Source organism: Morus notabilis, unplaced genomic scaffold (assembly GCF_000414095.1).
Source record: "Morus notabilis unplaced genomic scaffold, ASM41409v2 Scaffold235, whole genome shotgun sequence".
Lineage (NCBI taxonomy): Eukaryota > Viridiplantae > Streptophyta > Magnoliopsida > Rosales > Moraceae > Morus > Morus notabilis.
Genome location: NW_010360036.1, coordinates 437148 through 457966, shown reverse-complemented (window position 1 = coordinate 457966; position 20819 = coordinate 437148). Strand labels below are relative to the sequence as shown.

The following is a 20819-nucleotide window of genomic DNA, read 5'->3' as shown; positions in this document are numbered from 1 at the left end:
GAGAATTGTCTTTATGAGTCTTCATTTTAAAATATTGATTCACCTAAAACTTAATCAAAGTAGAGAAGAAATAAGAACAACAACCTTTTTTTATTTTTTATTTTAATCTTTGAATGGAAAAAGATAACTGGATTTATAAATACTCATTCAACCTCTTGACATCCCACACCAAATTCAAAGGAAACAATAACTGGATTTCCTTGATATTGCAAAAACTTTTTTTTTTTTTTTTTGATTTCCTTGTACCCTTTTGAGACCAAAAGAAAGTTGTCTCTCTTGATATGGAAATATTATATGGTACTGAGGCCGGTGGAGCAGTTCTTTTTGTCCTTCTTCTCTACCTTGTTATGTCCAACAATATTGTTCTGGTTTCAATGATTTTCGGCTTGTTAATATCCATCATTTTTCTCTATCAACTTCTAAGGTACGGATACAAAGTTATATAATATAGTAATATACGTACTAGTATGTAAAAATATAGTATATTTTTAATTTTAGAAATTGAACAATCACGTTCAATTAGCTCAAAAACATTGAGCAGGTCCTAATCCTTAGATTACTATAGAAGTGATACTTGATAATAACTTCCAATAATTTTCTTGTACTCAGGAGGCTCTGGCTTTCTGTTGGCTTGGAATCAAAATCTCAACCTAATGAGAGGACTTCTCAACCTGCGACTCGAAAACCTATAAGATTGAAGCTGCTCATAGACAAGAATAGGAGTCGAGTTGTATTCGCGGAGTGTGGCAAGGATTTTGTTGATGTGTTGCTTAGCTTTCTTATATTGCCGATGGGAACAATCATAAGGCTGGCTAATAAAGAATCAAGAATTGGGTCCATGGATGAACTGTACAAGAGTGTGGAAGCTCTTGACAAAAAGTGTTTCAGGACAAAGGCTTGCAAGAACATGCTGCTCCAACTGAGAAGTGCGCATGGACTGCAGTCCAACAAGTTGATTGTGAAGATTGATGGAATGGACTACACCAAGTTCTACACTTGCTCCAAGACTCCATGCTTGAACAACGAGTCCTTTGGATTCATCAGTTTGGTGGAGAATTCGATCTGCGCTTGTGGAAAACCGATGGACAACAAGCTGCGAATCAAGTACGCAGATGGGAAGGCAGATGGGGGATTCATCACTAGAGCGCAGAGGTTTATCATAAGCAACGATTTGCAGATTCTCCCTGCATCAATATCTAACACACGTTCGCTCCTTCTGAGGCACGAATTCAGAGACAACACCGGTGTGCAAGAGCAGCACATCAATATTGGTCTTGAGGAGGTAAGTTATCTGGTATCAAGCAACAATCCATTAGAATCCAAATTAGTCAAGCATTTTCTCTTATGTCGGTACTTTGATGGTCATAATGCCTAAAACATGACTAGATATTGAACTTGAATTAGAAATCCATCGAAAACATAAGACAAGTTCACCAAGTTTTTTCAATTCAGGTGCTGCAGCTGCTTCATCAATCAATGCTCTCCAAGACACCCCTAACAGATGTTTTTCTGCAAGAGAATATGAGCATGGATATCACTTCATCACCTGATTCATTACACCTGCCTTATCAACAGCAGATGAATGGCAATTCCGACTCTGAGGAGATGAATGTGAAACTATGGTTTAGCAAGTCAACAAACAGGGTAATTTGCATCGAAGCAAGAGAAGATTTCGTCGATTTTCTCTTCTCCTTCCTCACAATTCCTCTAGGTTCCATCAACAAGCTATTAAGGGGGGACTCTTGCATCGGAAGCATAGACAACTTGTACAAGAGTGTCCAGATGTTGAGCGCAATGGACATCATCTCCCTGAGGTGCAAGGAAATGCTTCTGAGCCCCAAGCTCGAGCACATGTTTGGCTGTGAGAACCGGTTGCTTGAAGTCGAAGAAGAGGTGACTCCATCGGAGTTCATATACAACAAGTGCTATTCCTGTTCTCTGCAGAAGAAAACATGCTTGCACTTGCAATTTCAAAGGCTTAAAATCATGAACCCCAAATGGCGCGGCACGACAAAAGGTGGCGGGGGTTTCATAAGAGAACAAGGGTCCTTTCTGGTCACTGATAATCTTATGGTTGAAACTCTATCACCTGCCTCTGGTATGAGCAGACTTGACATTCCCTTTACAGATTTGGAAGAACTATCAGTTACAGTTGGAAAAGAAGAGGTATTTTACACAAAAGAATCTGTTCAAATAGCAGAAACATGAAAATTTTCTTAAATCTTAATAGCTAATTCGTTTATAAGTTTCAGAAGCAACAATCTTATGCATTTTTCAATGATCCATTATCCAAGATAGACCCTTTATAGTTTATTGGTGAACATTGAACAATAATCCTTTTATAATTACCAAAAACCCCTTTTTTTGGTGATCAAAATTTATGTACCTCCTAAAACTAATCAAATTGGAAATTTCCCTTGTGCAGGCTTTAACTCTTCTCAGAGGTGCTCTGACTTCTAAAAGTGTCCTCAATCATGCTTTTAGCTCACGAGTGATAGACAGAAATCTTTTGTATTACAGCTAAGAGTGTATATAATATAATCAAATTTCATTACAATAGTGTTGAGACGTGAGTCACGTCTTCAAAAATTCTTCTCTGTCATTACATTTATTATCCAGAATTTCATTTGAGCAGAAATAGAGAAATGGCTGAAATGCCAATTAGCGAACAAGACAAGTTCACATCTTTATTTAGGTAAGGAAAATTTTATTCTTGCCAAGACAAATACTAGCTTTGTCCTTTCACAATTGAATATATCTTTGCATAGAAAATTTTATCATTTCATCACACAATTTTAAAAAAAAAAAAAAAAAAAAAAAGAGGAAATCAATTAAAGAAAAAACTGATAAACATTCGTCTCGGTCCAAATTCGCTGACCCTTCGAAGGGTAAAACCCACGCCTAAGACCCGACAACGAGAAACTACCTCGGTATGCTACAAATGAGCACGCTAGAGGCTCTACAGAAAAAAGACCCATCCTAAACAAAGAAAGCCTCATAGCTCTGGAGGGACACATTATAAACCTCACGAAGTGGGGACATCTACGTAGTCTAGAACAGATTCTAACTAGACCAAGACCACCCTATAAGTGGACATACAACTGGCCTCATGCCGGACAATAAAAACTAAAATTAAACAACAATATAAACGAGGGTCGGGTAGGAAGACCACCACCCTTATTGCAACGTGAGGGCAAACAAACGTCGCCTTTATTACAACAAAAAGCAACAATAAACACAAAACCAGAGAACAATCACCACCGCAATCCGCGGACACGGGGTCCCTCAACGCCAGCCACCCAGGAGTCCTCATCACCCAACTCCGGCCACCAACCACCGGAGCCATCACAGCCCCACCACGGCCAAACCCACGCCAAGGCCAAAAGGCCCTCAGACCACCCTCCCACAGCGGCACGAACCCAACCACGCCTTCAGTCGGGCCCCTTAACGCCTGTAGAGGGCGGACGAAGGCAGAGACCACCCGATTCGCAGCAGAACCATCCAGCCAACCCTTCCCCCGCCTCCTACCGATCCAGCCTAAATCCGGAGACGATCAGAGCCTTCCACAACCTCCACGGCCGGTCCTAACGCCCCCCTCCTTTTACCAGATACCAATACATTTTCATCACACAATTATATCAATACCAAAAATATACAAATTAGATGCCAAGATGCGAACTTGTATCAATACCAAAAATATACAAATTAAATGCCAATCAGTGAACAAGTTCGCATCTTTATTCAAGCTGAAATGCCAATCAATAAACAAGTTCATATTTTTATTCAGACATGAAAAAAATTTAATCTTGTTAGCAAAAAATAAAATAAAAGAGTATGACATCAAAATATATTAATAAAATTAATAAAAATCTATCAATTCACAAAAGCAAATAGATATACTTTTAACGGACAAAAGAATTATCATATCATATTTATTGTATATAAATAAATATATAATGTACTTCTATTGACACAAACCAGAGTAGAGTATTACATTTTGCTAAGATTATTATTATTATTATTTAATAACAAACCGGTCACTTCCCACATAAACTCGAATACACAGCAGCGTATACGCCGAGCGCGTAGACCCCAATCGCTGCCCCTACGAGGCCATTTCCCAGCCGAGTCAGAGCTCCGACGCAGGCGATTCCCGCCGCTCCGATCGGGACACGGCGGAGCAGGGAGCCCCGGGCGCTGGACAGGGCCGCGTCCCCGAACAGCTCCACGGCCCACTCCTTGAACTGGGCCGAGCTCAGAGTTTGGGCTCCGTCGTCGTTGTTGTCGTTGGGCCCGCGAGTCACGACTCGGAAGGCAGAGTCGACCTGAGAGCGAGTCGGGGGAGACGAAACCCAGCCGAGCGCACGCGGGCGGGCGGCGGAGACGGCGAGGGCGCGGAAGAGGTTGTCAGCGGCGTCGGTGAGTTGGTAAGGGAAGACGCCTGGGAAAGCGTGCTGAGTAAGGGAGAGGCAGTGGGAGAAGGTTGCGTCGCAAGCTGAGTCAAAATCGGGCGAGTTGGAGAGCGAGTTCTTGACTCGTTTCGAGGCTGATACACATATACCCATCTTTCTCTCTCTCTCACTCCTCCGTTTCTCTCTCTAAGCGGAGTGAACGAGGAAAGGAGGGCGAAGAAGATATTAATATCTTCATTAATTTCTACTAATCTTTTTTCACACGTGAAAAGTTCGTTGCACGTGCTTAATTAGCCCGATAAATATCATCACCTCTTTCACACTTTTCTGAAACTTCTTATTCCTCGTCATAGTTCATTGTTTTCTCTCTCATGGGGGTTTCTCTGAAATCCAATTTTGCCCTAGTGGTTTTTCGTCAAAACCTCCCAAAAATCCATATCTCGACTCCAAAATCAACTAATCATGTGTTTATCACGTTGTGTGGTCTGAGAAATGGTCCGAGAAAGCAGATGTGGAGGTCGAGGGTTTTGTCGACAGAAGCCATTCAGGCAGTGCAGGCGCTCAAGTTGGCAAAACCAAGTCCGATGAAGCTCGACGAGGTTTTCGGTGGGAGACTCAGTAGGCTCTTGAAGGCTGACTTGTTGGACGCTTTGGAGGAGTTGCAGAGACAAAATGAACTCGACTTAGCCCTCAAGGTACTATTATTGTTTTTTTTTTTTTTTTTCCTTTTCCTTTCTTCTTGCTATTTGTATGATTATTCATGTTGTTTTACAATGATTAGTTTTTGGGTTTTGACAATATACTTGGTAATTGGTTGTTCACTTGTTCATGGATAAAAGATATAAAATCGCAGAAAATGTAGGATTTTGTGGTGAAGCTTTTTCGATTAGGAAGGTCTCTCTCTCTTTTGGGCTGATCTGAATTGAAATCAGTGTTGCTTTTCTTGCCATTTCCATAATTATTTTGAACGATTACTTTTCACGTGGTTTAATATGGACTAATTTTGGGTTTAACTGATACTTTTTTGTTCATGAAGAGAAGAGATAAAATACAAATAAAAGTAGGATTAGGCTTATATTAGTATTTTGGAAGACTGTCAAAAAAGAGCTACACAACTCGTAGTCTCAAATGTGCCATGTTTTATAAAGGATTTTTGTGGCTTCAAAAATTATCAAACTGGCCTTTCATCGTGGACATGCTTGAATTGAGGGTTTTTCTTCTTCTTCAGTTTTATACTTTTCTGAACTGACATCAGGATTTAGGTCTTCAAGTTTGTAAGGAAGGAAGTATGGTACAAACCAGATTTATCCCTATACTCTGACATGATTCGGTTGTTGGGAAAGAACAACTTACTTGAAATGGCTGAAGAGCTCTTTAGGGAACTAAAAGAAGAAGGCCTAGAACCTAACACAAGGGTATTCACTGAGATGATTGGAGCATATATACAACTTGGTATGGTTGAGAAGACAATGGAGACATATGGGTTGATGAAGACATCAGGTTGTGCTCCTGAAAAATTGACATTCACAATATTGATCCGAAATCTTGAGAAAGTTGGAGAAGAAGAGATGGCAGCAGAGTTAAAAAAGGAATGCCTCGAGTATATCAATTATCCCGAGAAATTCCTCGAAGAGGTAGAACGCAGCAAACACGTAAGGGCTCGAATTAGTCGTGTTGTTGGTTGTAATATTCATCGTCCTTCGTCTCTATGTTTCATTTCTTAAGGCAAACAGGTTTGCATTAATGGAGCAGTATTTCTTCATAAACTTATATGCTTTTGTCTTTGAACTGACTTTTATTTGTTTTCATATTTTTCAGCGAAAGAGGAGAACCTTGAGACTTGTCTGACATTTTCAGATACTTGGCATGTAGACAAGGGGTTGGTTTACAACAGTGATCGACCACACTAGGGGCCCAAAATCCTCAAGCTACCAAATTTTGTGATGATATTTCTTGAGGAGTTATTGAAAATGGTTGTGGTTGGATCGACAAGAGGTTTAGAGTTCGAATCCTTAGTATCCAAGATTAAAAAAAAAAAAAGGAGGTTTCATCCTAAAAGTTTGAATGCACGCTCATGCTTGTTAGAACTCTCTTGCCTATGTTACATTTTTTGAATGGTTAAATGACAACTCAGAGTTTGAACTCTCTTGCCTATGTTTAAACGGAAATAGTAAAAAATAAACCAATATGAAAAGCTTAAAAAAGTATATAGGCTAACTTTTAGTTATAGAAATTAATAGGCTATAACTTGTTAAGTTATGGTTCATAACCATATAAGTTATGGACAAACTTGTCAAGTTATGGTTCATAGCCAGACGAGTTATGGACAAAACCCGTAAATTATGGATAATAACTTGTCAAGTTATGGTTCATAATCAGATAAGTTATGGACGAAAACAATAATTTGACATATTTATTAATTTATGTAAACTGTTGGCCTATTAATTTTAATTCATTTCAAGTTTTGACATATTTTCCTCTTTTAAATAAACACGTTTCCAAAATGACGTTTAACAAAAAATAAAAATGAAAACGGTTTTTTTTAATTTAATGTAAAATGAAAGAAATAAAAAATAACTTTTAATCGTTTTATTTTTTATTTTTATTTTCTCCTCTCTCAAGCAAAGAGAGAGAAAGAGAGACATTAATGAATTTTTTTACACTGAAAATAATCTCTTAATAAAATTATTAAATATATTTTTAAAAATGATTTATGTCTGAGATTGAAAACGTTGTCATTTTCATTTTCATACAAAAAATAAAATTATTTTAAAATGAATTCCCAACACGCTTATGGTGTCATATTTCTTTTCATTGTTAGATAGAAACTTATGGCAGAAAGTGTCATACAATTCAAGTAACATTTTTTCTTTTCTTCACTCAGTCAAAATGAAAATCTACGAAGTACAAATAAACAGAAAAAAAAAAAAAAAAAAAAAAAAAAAAAAAAAAAAAAAAAAAAAGTTAACAAATATTACAGTACATGATCCACATCAGAAAATGGTTGGTCCCTCAACCATGAGAAAGCAAATATACAACGTCCACAACAATTTGAATTAGATATAATAGCTGAAGTAGACATGAGAAAAGAAGTCGATAATTGATATGGGAGTCATAACTCATAACACAATTCCCTCTTCAGTTCAGCTAGCCAAATGACTAGGAGAGCTGTTGAACATACTGTGCCACATGTAAGCTCTTGAAAGAACCATCTCAAGTTCTTGGTCAGTCCAGTTTTGGGTTGGAAGATGTTGAAGAAACATCACCAGCTCTTGAAAATCAAGCTTCTGGAGCTCATCTGACCACTGAATATAACAACATGCTTGTGAATTCAGTAAATTGAACCGTAAAAAGATATAAATATGTGTGAGCGCGCGTGTGAGTAGCCAGAACAAAAAAGCACAGTTTCCACATGCTAAACTAACTTGGAAGTACCAAACTACAAGAAGTTCAAGGACATATAGAATTCTATCTCACCGTTAAAAGAAAGCTGGCGAATATATATACAAGGAAATCTGGTAACGCGTCTCCTTCTGCAAGATATGTGTCCCACAGGCGGGTAACAAGATGGAAAGGGATCTAAGAGAAACAAACAATTGATTAGCTTTAACGAGTTCTCTGAAATAAGCACTTAAATCTAAATGAAGGTTCCTAATGTGATAATGAGCTAAGACAAGCGTCTGTTGAAGCAAACCTCGCGTATTAAAAGACAGTTGAACCAGCGGAAAGCAAATTGAAGAAATTCCAGCCCTTGCTCCTCCATGTGTCTAGAAACCGGTTCTAGTGTAGTTATTGGAGGGGGGGAAAAAGCAAAATGTCCTCAGTCAGAAAACTCACAAATCAATATATATCATTAAGATATGCAGTTTGACCATTTTCAAAAGATGATGATCATTTCTAATTAAAGCCAACCAAATAATCTTGCAAATTTCTTCATGCAAAGAAAATGGTGCAAGACAGAGAGAGACAAGCAGAGAAAGGGGTTACCATCTATCCGTCTGACCAATTCCTTCAACTTAAACACGAGTCTCTGGATACCGGGCTGCGCAAAAGTGTAATGGTCTTGCATGCCATCAAGTAACTTTGATAGACACCAATAGCAATCAGCCTCTACATTAGAAATTTTATCCTGAGATAGATCAGAGATTGACCAATTGTCCGCACTCCCTTCCAAGTATTCCGACAAGAAAACAACCAGAAACGGTGTGGCGAGATCATTTATTCCCTGAACATATCCACTCGCGGGATGCCGAATAGCCCTGAAAAAAGAGCAGGACAAGTAAAGATGAGTTCACTGTATTTACAAGCCTCTAAAAAAGGTCAAATGTTGAATTCGACATGCCCAGTTCAGAGAAAGTCCTGAATACTCTTAATTATTATTTTGGACTTAGATTCAAGTAAAAATAACATTTCAAAATTTTGTTTCAATTTTTCAACCATCCATCCATTTCAGTGGCTAACCATGTATAAAGGACACGCTCCAAGGATTTCTGAACTTGGGCTTGCTGAAAAAAAGAGACATCTGGTACAGTTCTTGGACAATCAACAGCAATCTGAAAAGGAAAGTACGGCAAACTGTTAAGAAGTGGGGTGAAGACTATCACATATCAGAGTAGATGAAACCAGTTTGGGAAAAAAACTAACCTGGCGAAGCATGTTGATTTCATCATCTGAACGCTCGGTGTCTGGAATATCACAATACTGAGAAACACAATCGAGATACTCAAGTCGCTTCCTTCTCAGAACTCCCTCCCTTCTATCTGAATTAGGTGGTGCATATCCCTGTTGTCAGTTCATTCTTAAATTTCAACCAAGAAGCAACATTTATTTAAAAGGCAATTTAGGCTACTAAAGGGCCAAATAAAGGAAGCCCAGATTGACATATGGCCCCTAATGGACAGGAACTTTTTTCTGCTAGGTAGTAGGTAATGAGCTTTACTGGATTCTCAGGCTTACCAAGAGAAGTCTCCATATGTTAGGGCGCATATACGGTGGTATGCCATTCCAAGCTAATTCACGCAACTTCTCTACACAAAGAAAAATTTGGGGTTAAATAGAACACATTAAGGGTCTAAAAACCACAATGGATGGAAATTAAAAGCATAGAGCAGACAAATTCAATTAGAAAAGAGTTCAATTATTTATGTCCTGGAACAGCTCAAATATTCACTGCAAAATTTTGTTCAATGCCTCAGAGTCTCAACACCTACATGCTTTTCAGGTTTATTTATCTGCACATGTCTGACCTCTATATACACACACTATCATTTATAGAATAAGTGAAAAATGAAGGGGAAAAAAAACTTTTTTTTTGGTCCTGTTTGACAGACGGGGAGAATAGGTAAATTTGAAGGCAGCATACCTAATATGACTGTTGTCTCCGACAGAAACTTTGAGAACTTCATGAGTCTTGCAGAATCTGTTGCTCTAGCACCCATGGTGGATTTTTGAACTTCTTTGGGAGTATTCTCAGCATTCGAAGATAATGACTTCAACTTGTTCGCATTGGCATTGCTATTTGGCTTGCTTGTGCTCTCGGCTTCCTCCTAAAACCACAGTCCCACTTATCTCAGTCACAAAACTAATTTGAAAGATGATATGAATTTCAGAATTTAGTTATTACAAAAGATGAGTATAAATGTGAAATCCTTACTGGCTTCTCTTCATGGTCACTTGTCCCAGCATCATTGGATGAGAAGCTCCTATGATAACTTGGGGAGTGTTCTTGTAAGCTTGAATCATCTAGTGGGTCTGACCTCCTAGTAAGTAACACTTTACCAGGAATAGTACGGCCTTTGAGCAACCTATGGAGGCAGAATTTATAAATAGATAAGAAATATCAGATTCCCATTAGCTTAACAAGGCATGCATAAAAATTTTTTGTGGGTTTCAAAATGATGATGCATTAAGGTCTTATTTAGCATCGCTTCATGAGTTATGGAAGTGGTTTTGACTTCCTAGGTCTGAAAGCTAGTTGGAAGTGTAGCTTTGATTCTCCAAAAGAGCTTCTAGTCAATGCCACGAAACGAAATTTCTCAAGAAAACTCTTCAAAAGACGTTGAAACTTTTACTAGAACTTCAACAAGATTTTATAAACTTCACTTTAACATTTTTGTTGCTTACTAGTACATTCTAATACATTTTTGCTTCATTAAACTCTCTAAGAAATGTGTTTCTAAACAATGATTGAAAAGCTATAGCCTTTACTTCTCTTCTAAAAGCATAAGCAAATACAAAACGGGCCAAAAAATAACTTGTTCTAAATAAGCGCTAAAGGTGGAAACGTTACATAACAAAGAGAATGAAACAATAAAAAGATTTCACATTTATAAATCGAACAGAAAAGTTTATAAAAATCAAATCTAAAGCGCATTTAGTTAAAAGCATAATTCTGCTTGAAACTAAATAAAACAATCCACAATACTTGATAAAATCCTCGTTTCCCATTTTCCCATCAACCAAACAGAACAGAGCATAATTTAACTTATCAGCTTTGAATGCTTAGATCGTTCTAATCACACACCTTCTCACTCATTTCTTTGCAAAATCAGCCCAAATTGAGCAAAACCCACATCAAATTTCTCAACCAAATCAAAGAATTGGGCAGATCAAAACCCATGCATTACAAAATGCAGAACCAAATTCCAAAACAGAACCTTCCAAAAGCAAATGGGTTATATTATCATCAGCGTTAGTTAACGACTGAAAAGTCATGTGATACTAGGATTACGAAACTGAAAACATAATTGTTATCAATCAAATCTGAGGAATATTAATAATTCGCATGAATCTTACCCTTGAACATTTCGGAGGGTTTGGTTGAATCTGGCGTCAAGGCTTGAGAGAGCACTCTCTTTCTTCGGCTGATCTTCTCCTCTGAGGCCGTGGTTGCTGTTGTTCTTCATGCTTGCCCACCAAAGACCATTTTTTTTTTCCTTTTCTTTCTACTTGTTATGCTCCTTCTACTCCCTCATCTTTGCCTTCTCAAAAAAGAGAAATTTGCGAGAACGAGAATCAAAAAATTAGTAAAATGACTTCGGCCCAAATATTTTATTTTTAATATATAAGTAAAAATAAAATTATTTTAAAAATTATAAAAAGATGTTTAATTTATGAATTTAAAATTATAATTTAAAATTATTTTTAATTTATGTATTTTTTTTAGAGAAAATATTATAACGAGTTACGAATTATAATTTAAATTATAACACAAATTTTTACTTTAAATATATTTTTAAAATTGATTCTGAAATTACGTTTGATTGATTTTTTAAAATATTATTTTAGGTATAATGAAAAAGTTAAATCGTGTTTAATTATAATTATTAATTAATATATTATAACATTATTAATAAGTTCTATAAAATAAAAATAAAAAAAATAACTTTTAACTGTTTTATATTTCATTCACAAAAATCATTCTTACTATTTTTTATTTTTATTTTCGTTTTCAAAACATTTACTAAATAAATACAGTTTATAAATTACTTTTATTTTTGTGTCTCAAAATACGTGTAAAAATATTTTTAAAAATAATCTAAAATTAATTTTAAACGCACTCTTTATTTTTTTATGAAAAATGACCAACTTTTTTTTTATAAAATGTAGTCATTTTTTATCGTTCTCTAATTATTTTGTAAATAAAAATTATTAAAAAGTTATTTTATTAATAAAATATTTTTATTTACAAAGGCTTCTAAAAGAGCCAACAGGAATTTTTTTTATAATTTATTTTTGGTTTTTTTAATGTTGGTAAAGAAAACGAAGTGGAAAGTTGGGAAAAATAAAAAATAAAAAAAGAGAAAAAATTACAATAAGGCCGGGTCAAACGATGTGTCGTGTTTGGGATTTTGTAATAGAATTTCTTTTTTTTACATAAACGACCGCAACTTGTGGACTCGAAAGTAGAAACTCTTCCGTTGATTATTCTTTATATGATAAGTAGACGACAAGAGAACAGCTCCTTATAGGTTGTTTTCTGAATAAACGACAACATTTTATCAGATTGCAAATAAAAAAAGGAACCCGATGTCGTTCTTGGCACGACCAACACCAAACAATATGACCGTTTAGTTTACTAATTTGAGTTTTTAATTCGAGTTGAGATGTTATTTTATGTGAGAATTTTTTACTGTAGTAAAAAAGTTAAATGTGATTGTTTATGAGAGTTTTTTACTGTAACAAAATTTAAATTTTAAATTTAAATCGGTAAAATAAACAGGATCATAATTTGCTGACAGAGTCTACACCATCAACTACATGTCTTTATTATTATTTTTTTAGGTATACGTGGTTTATTATTATTATTTTTTTCGCTTGAAGGTATACGTGGTTTATTTGTCTAAAGAAAGATGAGAAGCTGTTTTGTTTTTTTTTTTTTTCTTTGCAAAGATGAGAAAGTGTCGTTTTAGTTTTGTAAATGGTCATTGGTTAAACGACGAATATCATATAGTTTTAGTAGAAAATGTCGTTTTAATTTTCATTAGCAAAAACAAATAAATAGGCTTTCGTTTTGAAGAGGCACCGCCACCATCTCAAAAAGTTCAGAACTTCCGATATTAGCCGCCGCGAAACCCAAAATACTCTCTGTTTTCTCTTCTTTCTTTCAGTACTACTGATTTCCGTTTAGGGTTTATCTCTTGTGCTTCTCTCGGGCTGCAATGGCGGCGGACGACGGAGGCACCGACCAGTCCCACAAGACTCACAGGTCGAGGCTGTCGGGAGCTTCGGCCAAGAAGAAGAAAGTCAAGTCCGACAACGAGAAGAAGCAGAACCCTAAGGTACGCTTTTTCTCATCATCAACAAGACAGCTGTTTTTGCTTTCAAGTTTTTGACTTTGAGTTTTCGCCTTAACTTCCGATTTCGAACGAATGTATATATATATAGGCCTTCGCTTTCAGCTCCTCCAACAAGGCCAAGCGCTTGCAGTCACGCGCCGTCGAGAAGGAGCAGCGTCGCCTGCACGCGCCCACCATTGATCGGACATATGGCGAACCGCCTCCCTTCGTTGTTCTTGTCCAGGGATATATATATATATGAGAGAGACTGAAATTCATTGAAAATGATCAAAATTTGCGACCAGAATAATCCGAGGGAAAGGTTTCTTCGGAAGCAGAACAAAATATCTTCTTCTGAGAGTGTAATATTTCCATAGGTGGTTAAATTTTTTTTTTCCCTAATTTCTTTATCAATTTTAGGTTGGGAAGTCTCTTTTGATAAAGTCGCTTGTGAAGCATTATACGAAGCATAATTTACCAGAGGTTCGAGGACCGATCACCATTGTTTCAGGTTTGTATATTTAATTGTTTCTATTCCAAAAATTTCGAAATTAACATTTCTATTCATCACCACACGGCGAGTGAAGGGAATCCTCACATGGCAAAGAAACAAAAGAATTGGGTCAACCGTGTTATGTTATTTGGCAGTTTTAATGTATTACCACATGTATGGTGATTGTGTCACCATTTTGATAAATAGTAGTTTTCTTCCCCATTCCCTGACTTTGGGTAAGATTGGAGCTTTTTTTATTTTTTTTTTTGTTTTTTGGTTTGGGTTTGTGAATGACTGAATCTGAATGTGATAGGGAAGCAAAGGCGGGTGCAGTTTGTGGAGTGTCCGAACGACATAAATGGCATGATTGATGCGGCTAAATTTGCCGATTTGGCGTTGCTTCTTATAGATGGAAGTTATGGCTTTGAAATGGTGGGAAATTATTGCTTTTGAGCCTATCCTTGCTTGCTAATTTTTTCTAGTGGGATGGGTTTATTATCTCTTTATTTTAGTTAATTAGGCTGATCATATTGTTGATAAATTGTAATTGGGTTATCTACTCTGTAGGAAACGTTTGAATTCCTCAATATATTGCAAGTTCATGGTTTTCCAAAGGTTATGGGAGTTCTTACCCATCTTGATAAGTTCAAAGATGCAAAGAAGTTGAGGAAGACAAAGCAGCGTCTTAAACATCGTTTCTGGACCGAAATATATGACGGGGCTAAATTATTTTATTTATCTGGTCTTATTCATGGAAAGTAAGTATCTCATGACCATTCTCTGCTATGTACCTATACGGCATTGACTTCTTCTTTGGGCAGTAATTGACTATCTTTTCTCCACTTGGATGAGTAGGTATCCTAAACGTGAAATTCATAATCTTGCACGGTTTGTATCTGTTATGAAGTTCCATCCTTTGTCTTGGCGAGCTGCTCATCCTTATGTTCTGGTAGACCGTTTTGAGGATGTAACATCTCCTGAGAGAGTGCGCGTGAATGAAAAATGTGACAGGAACATCATACTTTATGGCTACTTGCGGGGATGTAACTTGAAAAAGGGAACTAAGGTATATACCATGAAGTGTCTGTCATTAAAAGTGAAATTGGATTTGGTGCAACTCTATTCTCTGTAACCCTAAAGATAACATGAACTAAGGGTGAAAATGCTGAATTTCAATTATTCTTGGTGTTTTTAGCACCCATCTCGTGGTGGTAATGTCCACCTCTATGTATAGAAGGTGAAAAAAGCACAGTTCATTGCTTATGGCTTTCTGATACTTGCCTCATCTTTTGCAAATTACACATTTGCATCTACCCTCTTTTTTCTCGTCCATTTTTCCTAGTTCAGAATTTTTACATCAGAAGTTAATCAAAAGATTGTGACTGTCATACCTTTTGCAACGGGACTTTCAGCTACCTTACTATGAGCTTTGGTCTTTTGCTTCAAAATATGATTGGTGTATGTAGTTATTTTAATTTTCCCTCTTAAGAGTATTGTTCTGTGTGTAACAGGTTCATATTGCTGGTGTGGGTGATTATAATTTGGCTGGTGTCACAGGCTTACCAGATCCTTGTCCTTTGCCATCAGCTGCCAAAAAGAAGGGATTGCGTGATAAGGAAAAATTATTCTACGCGCCAATGTCTGGATTAGGGGATCTACTCTATGATAAGGATGCTATTTATGTAGACATAAATGATCACTTTGTCCAGTTTTCAAACGTTGATGAAAATGGAGACATAACAGCAAAAGGTTACCAGTTTTTTTCATGTTTTTATATTATTTGCTTTATTTTGAACATCACCTCTTTTAATGGGCTGGCAATTTTGCTTTTTATTTTTCTTCCACGTGAACATGACAATAATGGAAAATTTTCCCTTCATTTTTGTTTGCAAGTGGCATAAATTTTCTTTGCTAAGCATTTGAGTTGACATGTTGACAGGAAAGGGTGATGACTCGGGTGTGGTTATGATAAAGAATCTTCAGAAATCAAAATTTGGTATTGATGAAAAGTTAGAAAATCGCTTTTTTGATGTTTTTGGCCGGAAACGTAATATACAATCAGAAGATCTTGATAATGGACAAGATACTGATGAGGCTGAGGAGCAAAATGGAAAGTTAGAACCTTCTACCATGGAAGATGATACGTCGGATAAAGAAAGTGGTTCGGATGAAGAAAGTGGTTTTGAGAATGGCTCGGAATCTTCAGATGAAGCTGCTGAAAGAGATGCAATAATGGAGAGTGAAGATGATGTTTTTGACGAAGAAAATGATGATGCGTCGGAACAAAAAACTGAACCAAAAGATCACTTGAAAGAACATGTTGAATATCATGGTGGGAGGCTAAGGAGAAAAGTTGTTTTTGGACAAGACCTTGCCGATAATAATCAGGAGGTGAACATAGTGAATTTGCATTTATTGTTTATTATAATTGTTAGAGATCATCAATCGAGTTCTATATACTAACCCCCCCTCCCCCAAAAAAAAAAAAAAAAAAGGAACGATGTTTTAAGTTCATTAATATTTGAACACTCTTATGTGTGTATTGAAATGTATTGTGTATTTACATACTTAAATACGTGAGCTGAAATAATATAAACAAGTCATATATTTTTTGCTGAATATAGCAATAGGCCTTTAGTAGCTCTTCTTCTCCTCGTTTGTGCATAGGTGTACAATTTGCTATCTATTGTATGATGAGATCACTCGCATGTGGCTAGAATTGACCCCCCGGGCCTTGATTTGTTGCTTGGTCTGGTGGAATATATGATAAACAGTATATCGTGGTCATGTATCATAATATTTTGATTTGGGGAAAAAAATACTTGTGGATGTGAAATATAAGGGGTCAAGACTTGCAACTTAATATATAAATATATAAACATCTGCTATTCATGCCACTAATATTCTCTTAATTCATGTAATTGTAGGATTTGGATGAAGATGATAATTATGATGCAAAAGATCAGTCGTCGAGTTATTCTTCTAGTGAAGATGGTGAGGATAGTGAAACAGAAGGTACAGTTGTTCATCTTCTTTGAACATGTTAGAGCTCCAATGTTTTTATTTGTTATAGGAAGTACTGCTCATAATTAATAGCATATTTGATTCTTTAAAGGTCCAGTAACGTCATTGGAATGGGTCAATTTCTCATTGGTTTTGCGTATTTCATTAGGCAAATGGTTAGTTAGATCTGGCTGCTTTAGGGTCTCATTTTTATGCCTTTTTTCTTTGTCATGATTTTAGAGAACATGGGAAACATTTCGAGATGGAAAGAATCTTTAGTAGAAAGGACTATCTCGAGAAAAAATGCTAACCTCATGCAACTTGTATATGGGAAGTCTACATCAAGGCCTGCTACTACTTCAGTTGATGAAGAAAATGGCGGGGATGAAGAAAGTGACGGAGATGACTTCTTCAAGATAAAAGGCGAAGGGAACAAGGTTTGTCCTCTACACTTTTCTTTCAAAAGTATTTCTTTTTAATCCTCTTCTTCCCTTCTTAGGTGTTTAACACGCCAGGCACTTGAATATCTCCGCCTTTGGCATCAATCCATGCTTGTTAGAAGTGGTACAACTCATATACACCATAAGATCACTCTTTTTCTTATTCGTTTTACAGAAACCTGGGGAAGGTTTTGATGGTGATGATTTGGATGTCGAGGACTGTTCCAAATTCACAAACCGTGCTAGTCTCAAGGACTGGAAAGATGACAAACACATTGAGAATATTCGCGATCGCTTTGTCACTGGTGACTGGTCAAAAGCCGCTCAAAGAAATCAAACATCAGAAGTGAACACTAATGGTGATGATGATGATGTATATGGTGACTTTGAAGATTTAGAAACAGGAGAGAAGCATGATGGGAATCGAACAAATGATGCTGGAAAGGGCATCAGCCACAATGAAGATGAGTTGGCAATTGAAGAGAGAAGGCTAAAAAAGCTTGCTCTCCGAGCAAAATTTGATTCTCGATATCCTTTTACTTGAATAATTTATCTGTAATTTCTGAAGAAAATCTCTGGTTGCTTTACCCACTGCCTGAACTGAAAAGAACTCGTTTCTTGGAATTTAACCATTTAAGTGTTCATTATAGATCTACAGTAGCTGTTATATCATGCCTAATACATATATTTTCTGATTGTATGTGATTATGTTATCTTGGATGGTCTCGTTTGCTTAGGTATTTAGCAACAATATGAAATTGCTTTCTGTGACCTTAACTATATCTACGTATGATGGGTCTGAATTATCAGAGGAGGAATTAGATGATAAACACGGAGCCAAGTTTCCTGGGGATCGGCCTAAAGAAAGTGGATATTTTGACAAGGTAATTTTTTGGGCATATATGTAGAAAATTTCTATCTGCTAGTATACAAAGTCTAAAAGAGAACTGTTGATTGATCCTTCCAGTTGAAGGAGGAAATTGAAAATCGGAAACAGATGAACATAGCTGAACTCAATGATCTTGATGAGGCTACCAGACTGGAGATTGAGGGATTTCAAACTGGAACTTATCTACGATTGGAGATTCATGGCTTACCTTTTGAGATGGTTGAGCACTTTGACCCCTGCCATCCTGTTTTAGTTGGTGGAATCGGTCTTGGGGAAGAAAATGTTGGATATATGCAGGTTGAGTACTTCTAAAAAATCATATTATTCAACTTCAACCACTTGCATTAGTTCCATACCCTGCATCATCTGTTTGGTTTCCATACAAACCATCTGCAGCTATTTTTTTGCACACAAATTTCTTACTCCTTAGGTACGTAATAATACTGGCGGACTGACTTTATTGCGTATATTGTCATGATCATCGAATACTTTTCTTTGCAGAAGGCAGGCAATTTTCTAAAACATGTGTTAGTGCAGTGTTGCTTTAGGTTCCTTCTTATCTTACAAAATTAAATTGGTAACATCATTTACATGGTATAAGAAGCTTCATTTGCATACACATATTCTCTGGTTTTTTATTACTAGTTTTCTCATCTAACCACCTGCTTAGTGAATCTTTATGCAAAATAATCCTTTTTTTTTTTTCCTTTTCTTGCAGGCTAGACTAAAACGGCATAGGTGGCACAAGAAAGTACTGAAGACGAGAGATCCAATTATTGTTTCCATTGGGTGGAGGCGTTATCAAACTGTGCCTGTTTATGCCATTGAAGATCAGAATGGAAGGCATCGCATGCTTAAGTATACTCCTGAACACATGCACTGCCTTGCAATGTTCTGGGGCCCTCTTGCCCCACCCAACACTGGAGTGGTTGCTTTCCAGAATTTATCGAACAATCAGGTAGCATTTTTAAGGCATTTGTCGTGGTTATTGTCAAGTTTGGCATTCTCCTTAGAATTGCAAAGGGGATCTTTATGTTAAGTTCAATTCTTTTGAACAAAAAGAGAGTAGGTGTTTAAATTCAATCATTGATGTGAACTTTTTCATCCAAGTTTGCTCTCTATGGTCAAATCCCACCTCTGAACTGGTGCACAGATACTTATTGTTCGTGCATTTACTTAGAGATATCACTGGTTCTTTTAAACCTTTCTTTCCTTATTGAACTTCCCTCGGCGGTCCAGGCAACATTTAGGGTCACGGCAACTGCAGTTGTTCTTGAGTTCAATCATGCATCCAAGATAGTGAAGAAGCTCAAGCTAGTTGGTTATCCCTGCAAGATCTTCAAGAAGACGGCACTTATAAAGGACATGTTTACTTCGGATCTTGAGATAGCTCGCTTTGAAGGTGCTGCTGTTCGAACTGTCAGTGGGATTCGAGGGCAGGTTAAGAAGGTACTGCTGTTTACTGCAGAATCGATACCATCTTACTTTTTTCTATTCTTTTTTTACTATTGTTTTTTTTTTCCCTGACCTGGTCAGGCTGCAAATGAAGAGATTGGTAATCAACCCAAAAAGAAGGGAGGACAACCAAAGGAAGGAATTGCTAGGTGCACCTTTGAGGACAAAATTAAAATGAGCGACATTGTTTTCTTGCGTGCTTGGACTCAAGTTGAAGTTCCTAACTTTTACAACCCACTGACGACAGCCTTGCAACCTCGTGATAAAACCTGGCAAGGAATGAAAACTGTAGCTGAATTGAGGAGAGAACACGATCTCCCAATTCCCGTTAACAAGGATTCATTCTATAAGGTAATTCCTGTTCAGACGCTGATTATGACATTAGCGCACTGTCCCCAATTCTCAGTTTTAAGCCAAAAAAGCTGCTTTGAATTGCTTTTTTGCTAGTGTAATTAATTTCTTTTTTGTTTGTTTTGACAGCCAGTTGAAAGGAAGCCAAAGAAATTCAACCCATTGGTAATACCTAAGTCATTACAGGCAGCTCTTCCATTTGCGTCAAAGCCGAAGGATATACCAAGTCGAAGAAAACCCCTTCTTGAGAACAGAAGAGCTGTTGTCATGGAGCCTCATGAACGAAAAGTTCATGCTCTGGTCCAGCATCTTCGGCTTATTAGACATGATAAGGTGTGCAATTTTTAGTCAACAATTCAAGCCCTTCTATATCAATTGATTGTGGAATGCAAATAGCGCACCTTTTACTTTGTCAAGACACTTCTTGGACTCGCTAACTTATCATAATAGAAAAAACCGGAATTGAATAGGAGGTTCTGGGCAAGTCACAGTTGCACACACAACATTGATTAACCAAATTTGGGACTACTCAGTGTTATATAACAACAGCAATGTAGTTTGTAAACAACGATGATAAATTGGTAGTTCCTCCGAGTTTCTGCGAAGACAATTCTAGATTATGGAGAGCTTGCTACTTTTCTATTTAAAATTTTCCAACTATTTGAGAGTTTCAGTGGCTCACTTGCTTCTTGTCTGCAGATAAAAAAGCGAAAGATCAAGGAAGAGAAGAAAAGGAAAGAACTTGAAACACAGAGAGAGAAAGACGAAGAGATAACAAGAAAGCGCCGGAGAGAGGAAAGGCGCGAGAGATACCGGGAACAAGAGAAGCTGAAGAAGAAAACGAGGAGAAATGTAGATGCGTGAAGATCATCTAAAACATGCTGAATGACTTACCTGAACAATGTCTTGGCATGCGGAAACCGAGTGGGTCCAGCCACCTCTACTTTATCCACGTTGCTGGTTTCAGCAACATGCATAATAATTTATCTTCTTATTTAT

The 20819-nt window shown here is 36.9% G+C and overlaps 5 protein-coding genes across 6 annotated transcripts; 3 read left to right on the top strand and 2 right to left on the bottom strand.

The window, feature by feature from the left end:
• The first annotated feature begins 288 nt into the window (after positions 1 to 288).
• LOC21401092 lies at positions 289 to 2524 on the top strand. The gene is made up of 4 exons (XM_010095795.2): positions 289 to 424; positions 610 to 1282; positions 1453 to 2166; positions 2426 to 2524. Exons 1-4 carry the CDS (start codon positions 348 to 350, stop codon positions 2522 to 2524), a joined length of 1563 nt encoding a protein of 520 aa, XP_010094097.2. The 5' UTR covers positions 289 to 347.
• Positions 2525 to 3907: 1383 nt separating this feature from the next.
• On the bottom strand, positions 3908 to 4625 carry LOC21401091. The gene has a single exon (XM_024164079.1). It carries the CDS (start codon positions 4563 to 4565, stop codon positions 4038 to 4040), a length of 528 nt encoding a protein of 175 aa, XP_024019847.1. The 5' UTR covers positions 4566 to 4625; the 3' UTR covers positions 3908 to 4037.
• A 105-nt stretch (positions 4626 to 4730) lies between these two features.
• Positions 4731 to 6589, top strand: LOC21401090 (pentatricopeptide repeat-containing protein At1g62350). Of its 2 annotated transcripts, none has more exons than XM_024164078.1 (3): positions 4731 to 5107; positions 5684 to 6064; positions 6231 to 6589. In XM_024164078.1, exons 1-3 carry the CDS (start codon positions 4784 to 4786, stop codon positions 6258 to 6260), a joined length of 735 nt encoding a protein of 244 aa, XP_024019846.1. In that variant the 5' UTR covers positions 4731 to 4783; the 3' UTR covers positions 6261 to 6589. The 2 variants fall into 2 exon arrangements, with proteins under 2 accessions (XP_024019846.1, XP_010094095.2); XM_010095793.2 differs by having other exon boundaries at positions 5675 to 6064.
• A 783-nt stretch (positions 6590 to 7372) lies between these two features.
• On the bottom strand, positions 7373 to 11430 carry LOC21401089 (GTPase-activating protein GYP1). The gene is made up of 10 exons (XM_010095792.2): positions 11208 to 11430; positions 10066 to 10216; positions 9775 to 9958; positions 9369 to 9439; positions 9057 to 9194; positions 8874 to 8965; positions 8400 to 8671; positions 8107 to 8192; positions 7890 to 7991; positions 7373 to 7717 (listed from the first exon to the last, which is right to left on the bottom strand). Exons 1-10 carry the CDS (start codon positions 11315 to 11317, stop codon positions 7556 to 7558), a joined length of 1368 nt encoding a protein of 455 aa, XP_010094094.1. The 5' UTR covers positions 11318 to 11430; the 3' UTR covers positions 7373 to 7555.
• A 1529-nt stretch (positions 11431 to 12959) lies between these two features.
• On the top strand, positions 12960 to 20785 carry LOC21401088 (ribosome biogenesis protein BMS1 homolog). The gene is made up of 18 exons (XM_010095791.2): positions 12960 to 13192; positions 13299 to 13427; positions 13610 to 13700; positions 13996 to 14114; positions 14250 to 14440; positions 14538 to 14748; positions 15194 to 15431; positions 15622 to 16073; positions 16610 to 16697; positions 16926 to 17122; positions 17301 to 17653; positions 17913 to 18009; positions 18093 to 18311; positions 18733 to 18972; positions 19254 to 19463; positions 19551 to 19820; positions 19950 to 20153; positions 20520 to 20785. Exons 1-18 carry the CDS (start codon positions 13073 to 13075, stop codon positions 20682 to 20684), a joined length of 3594 nt encoding a protein of 1197 aa, XP_010094093.2. The 5' UTR covers positions 12960 to 13072; the 3' UTR covers positions 20685 to 20785.
• The last annotated feature ends 34 nt before the right edge of the window (positions 20786 to 20819 follow it).

Bases quoted from the DNA above. Each gene is read 5' to 3' on its own strand.
- LOC21401092 (XM_010095795.2), top strand. From the start codon at position 348: ATGTCCAACAATATTGTTCTGGTTTCAATGATTTTCGGCTTGTTAATA. The intron at 425-609 runs GTACGGATACAA...TCTTGTACTCAG, and splicing joins TTTCTCTATCAACTTCTAAG to GAGGCTCTGGCTTTCTGTTG. The intron at 2,167-2,425 runs GTATTTTACACA...TCCCTTGTGCAG, and splicing joins TTACAGTTGGAAAAGAAGAG to GCTTTAACTCTTCTCAGAGG.
- LOC21401089 (XM_010095792.2), bottom strand. From the start codon at position 11,317: ATGAAGAACAACAGCAACCACGGCCTCAGAGGAGAAGATCAGCCGAAG. The intron at 8,966-9,056 runs GTTAGTTTTTTT...TTTCCTTTTCAG, and splicing joins AAATCAACATGCTTCGCCAG to ATTGCTGTTGATTGTCCAAG. The intron at 7,992-8,106 runs GTTTGCTTCAAC...TGTTTCTCTTAG, and splicing joins ACTGTCTTTTAATACGCGAG to ATCCCTTTCCATCTTGTTAC.
- LOC21401091 (XM_024164079.1), bottom strand. From the start codon at position 4,565: ATGGGTATATGTGTATCAGCCTCGAAACGAGTCAAGAACTCGCTCTCC.
- LOC21401090 (XM_010095793.2), top strand. From the start codon at position 4,784: ATGGGGGTTTCTCTGAAATCCAATTTTGCCCTAGTGGTTTTTCGTCAA. The intron at 5,108-5,674 runs GTACTATTATTG...ATCAGGATTTAG, and splicing joins AACTCGACTTAGCCCTCAAG to GTCTTCAAGTTTGTAAGGAA. The intron at 6,065-6,230 runs GTAAGGGCTCGA...CATATTTTTCAG, and splicing joins AGGTAGAACGCAGCAAACAC to CGAAAGAGGAGAACCTTGAG.
- LOC21401088 (XM_010095791.2), top strand. From the start codon at position 13,073: ATGGCGGCGGACGACGGAGGCACCGACCAGTCCCACAAGACTCACAGG. The intron at 19,464-19,550 runs GTACTGCTGTTT...TGACCTGGTCAG, and splicing joins TTCGAGGGCAGGTTAAGAAG to GCTGCAAATGAAGAGATTGG. The intron at 19,821-19,949 runs GTAATTCCTGTT...TTGTTTTGACAG, and splicing joins ACAAGGATTCATTCTATAAG to CCAGTTGAAAGGAAGCCAAA.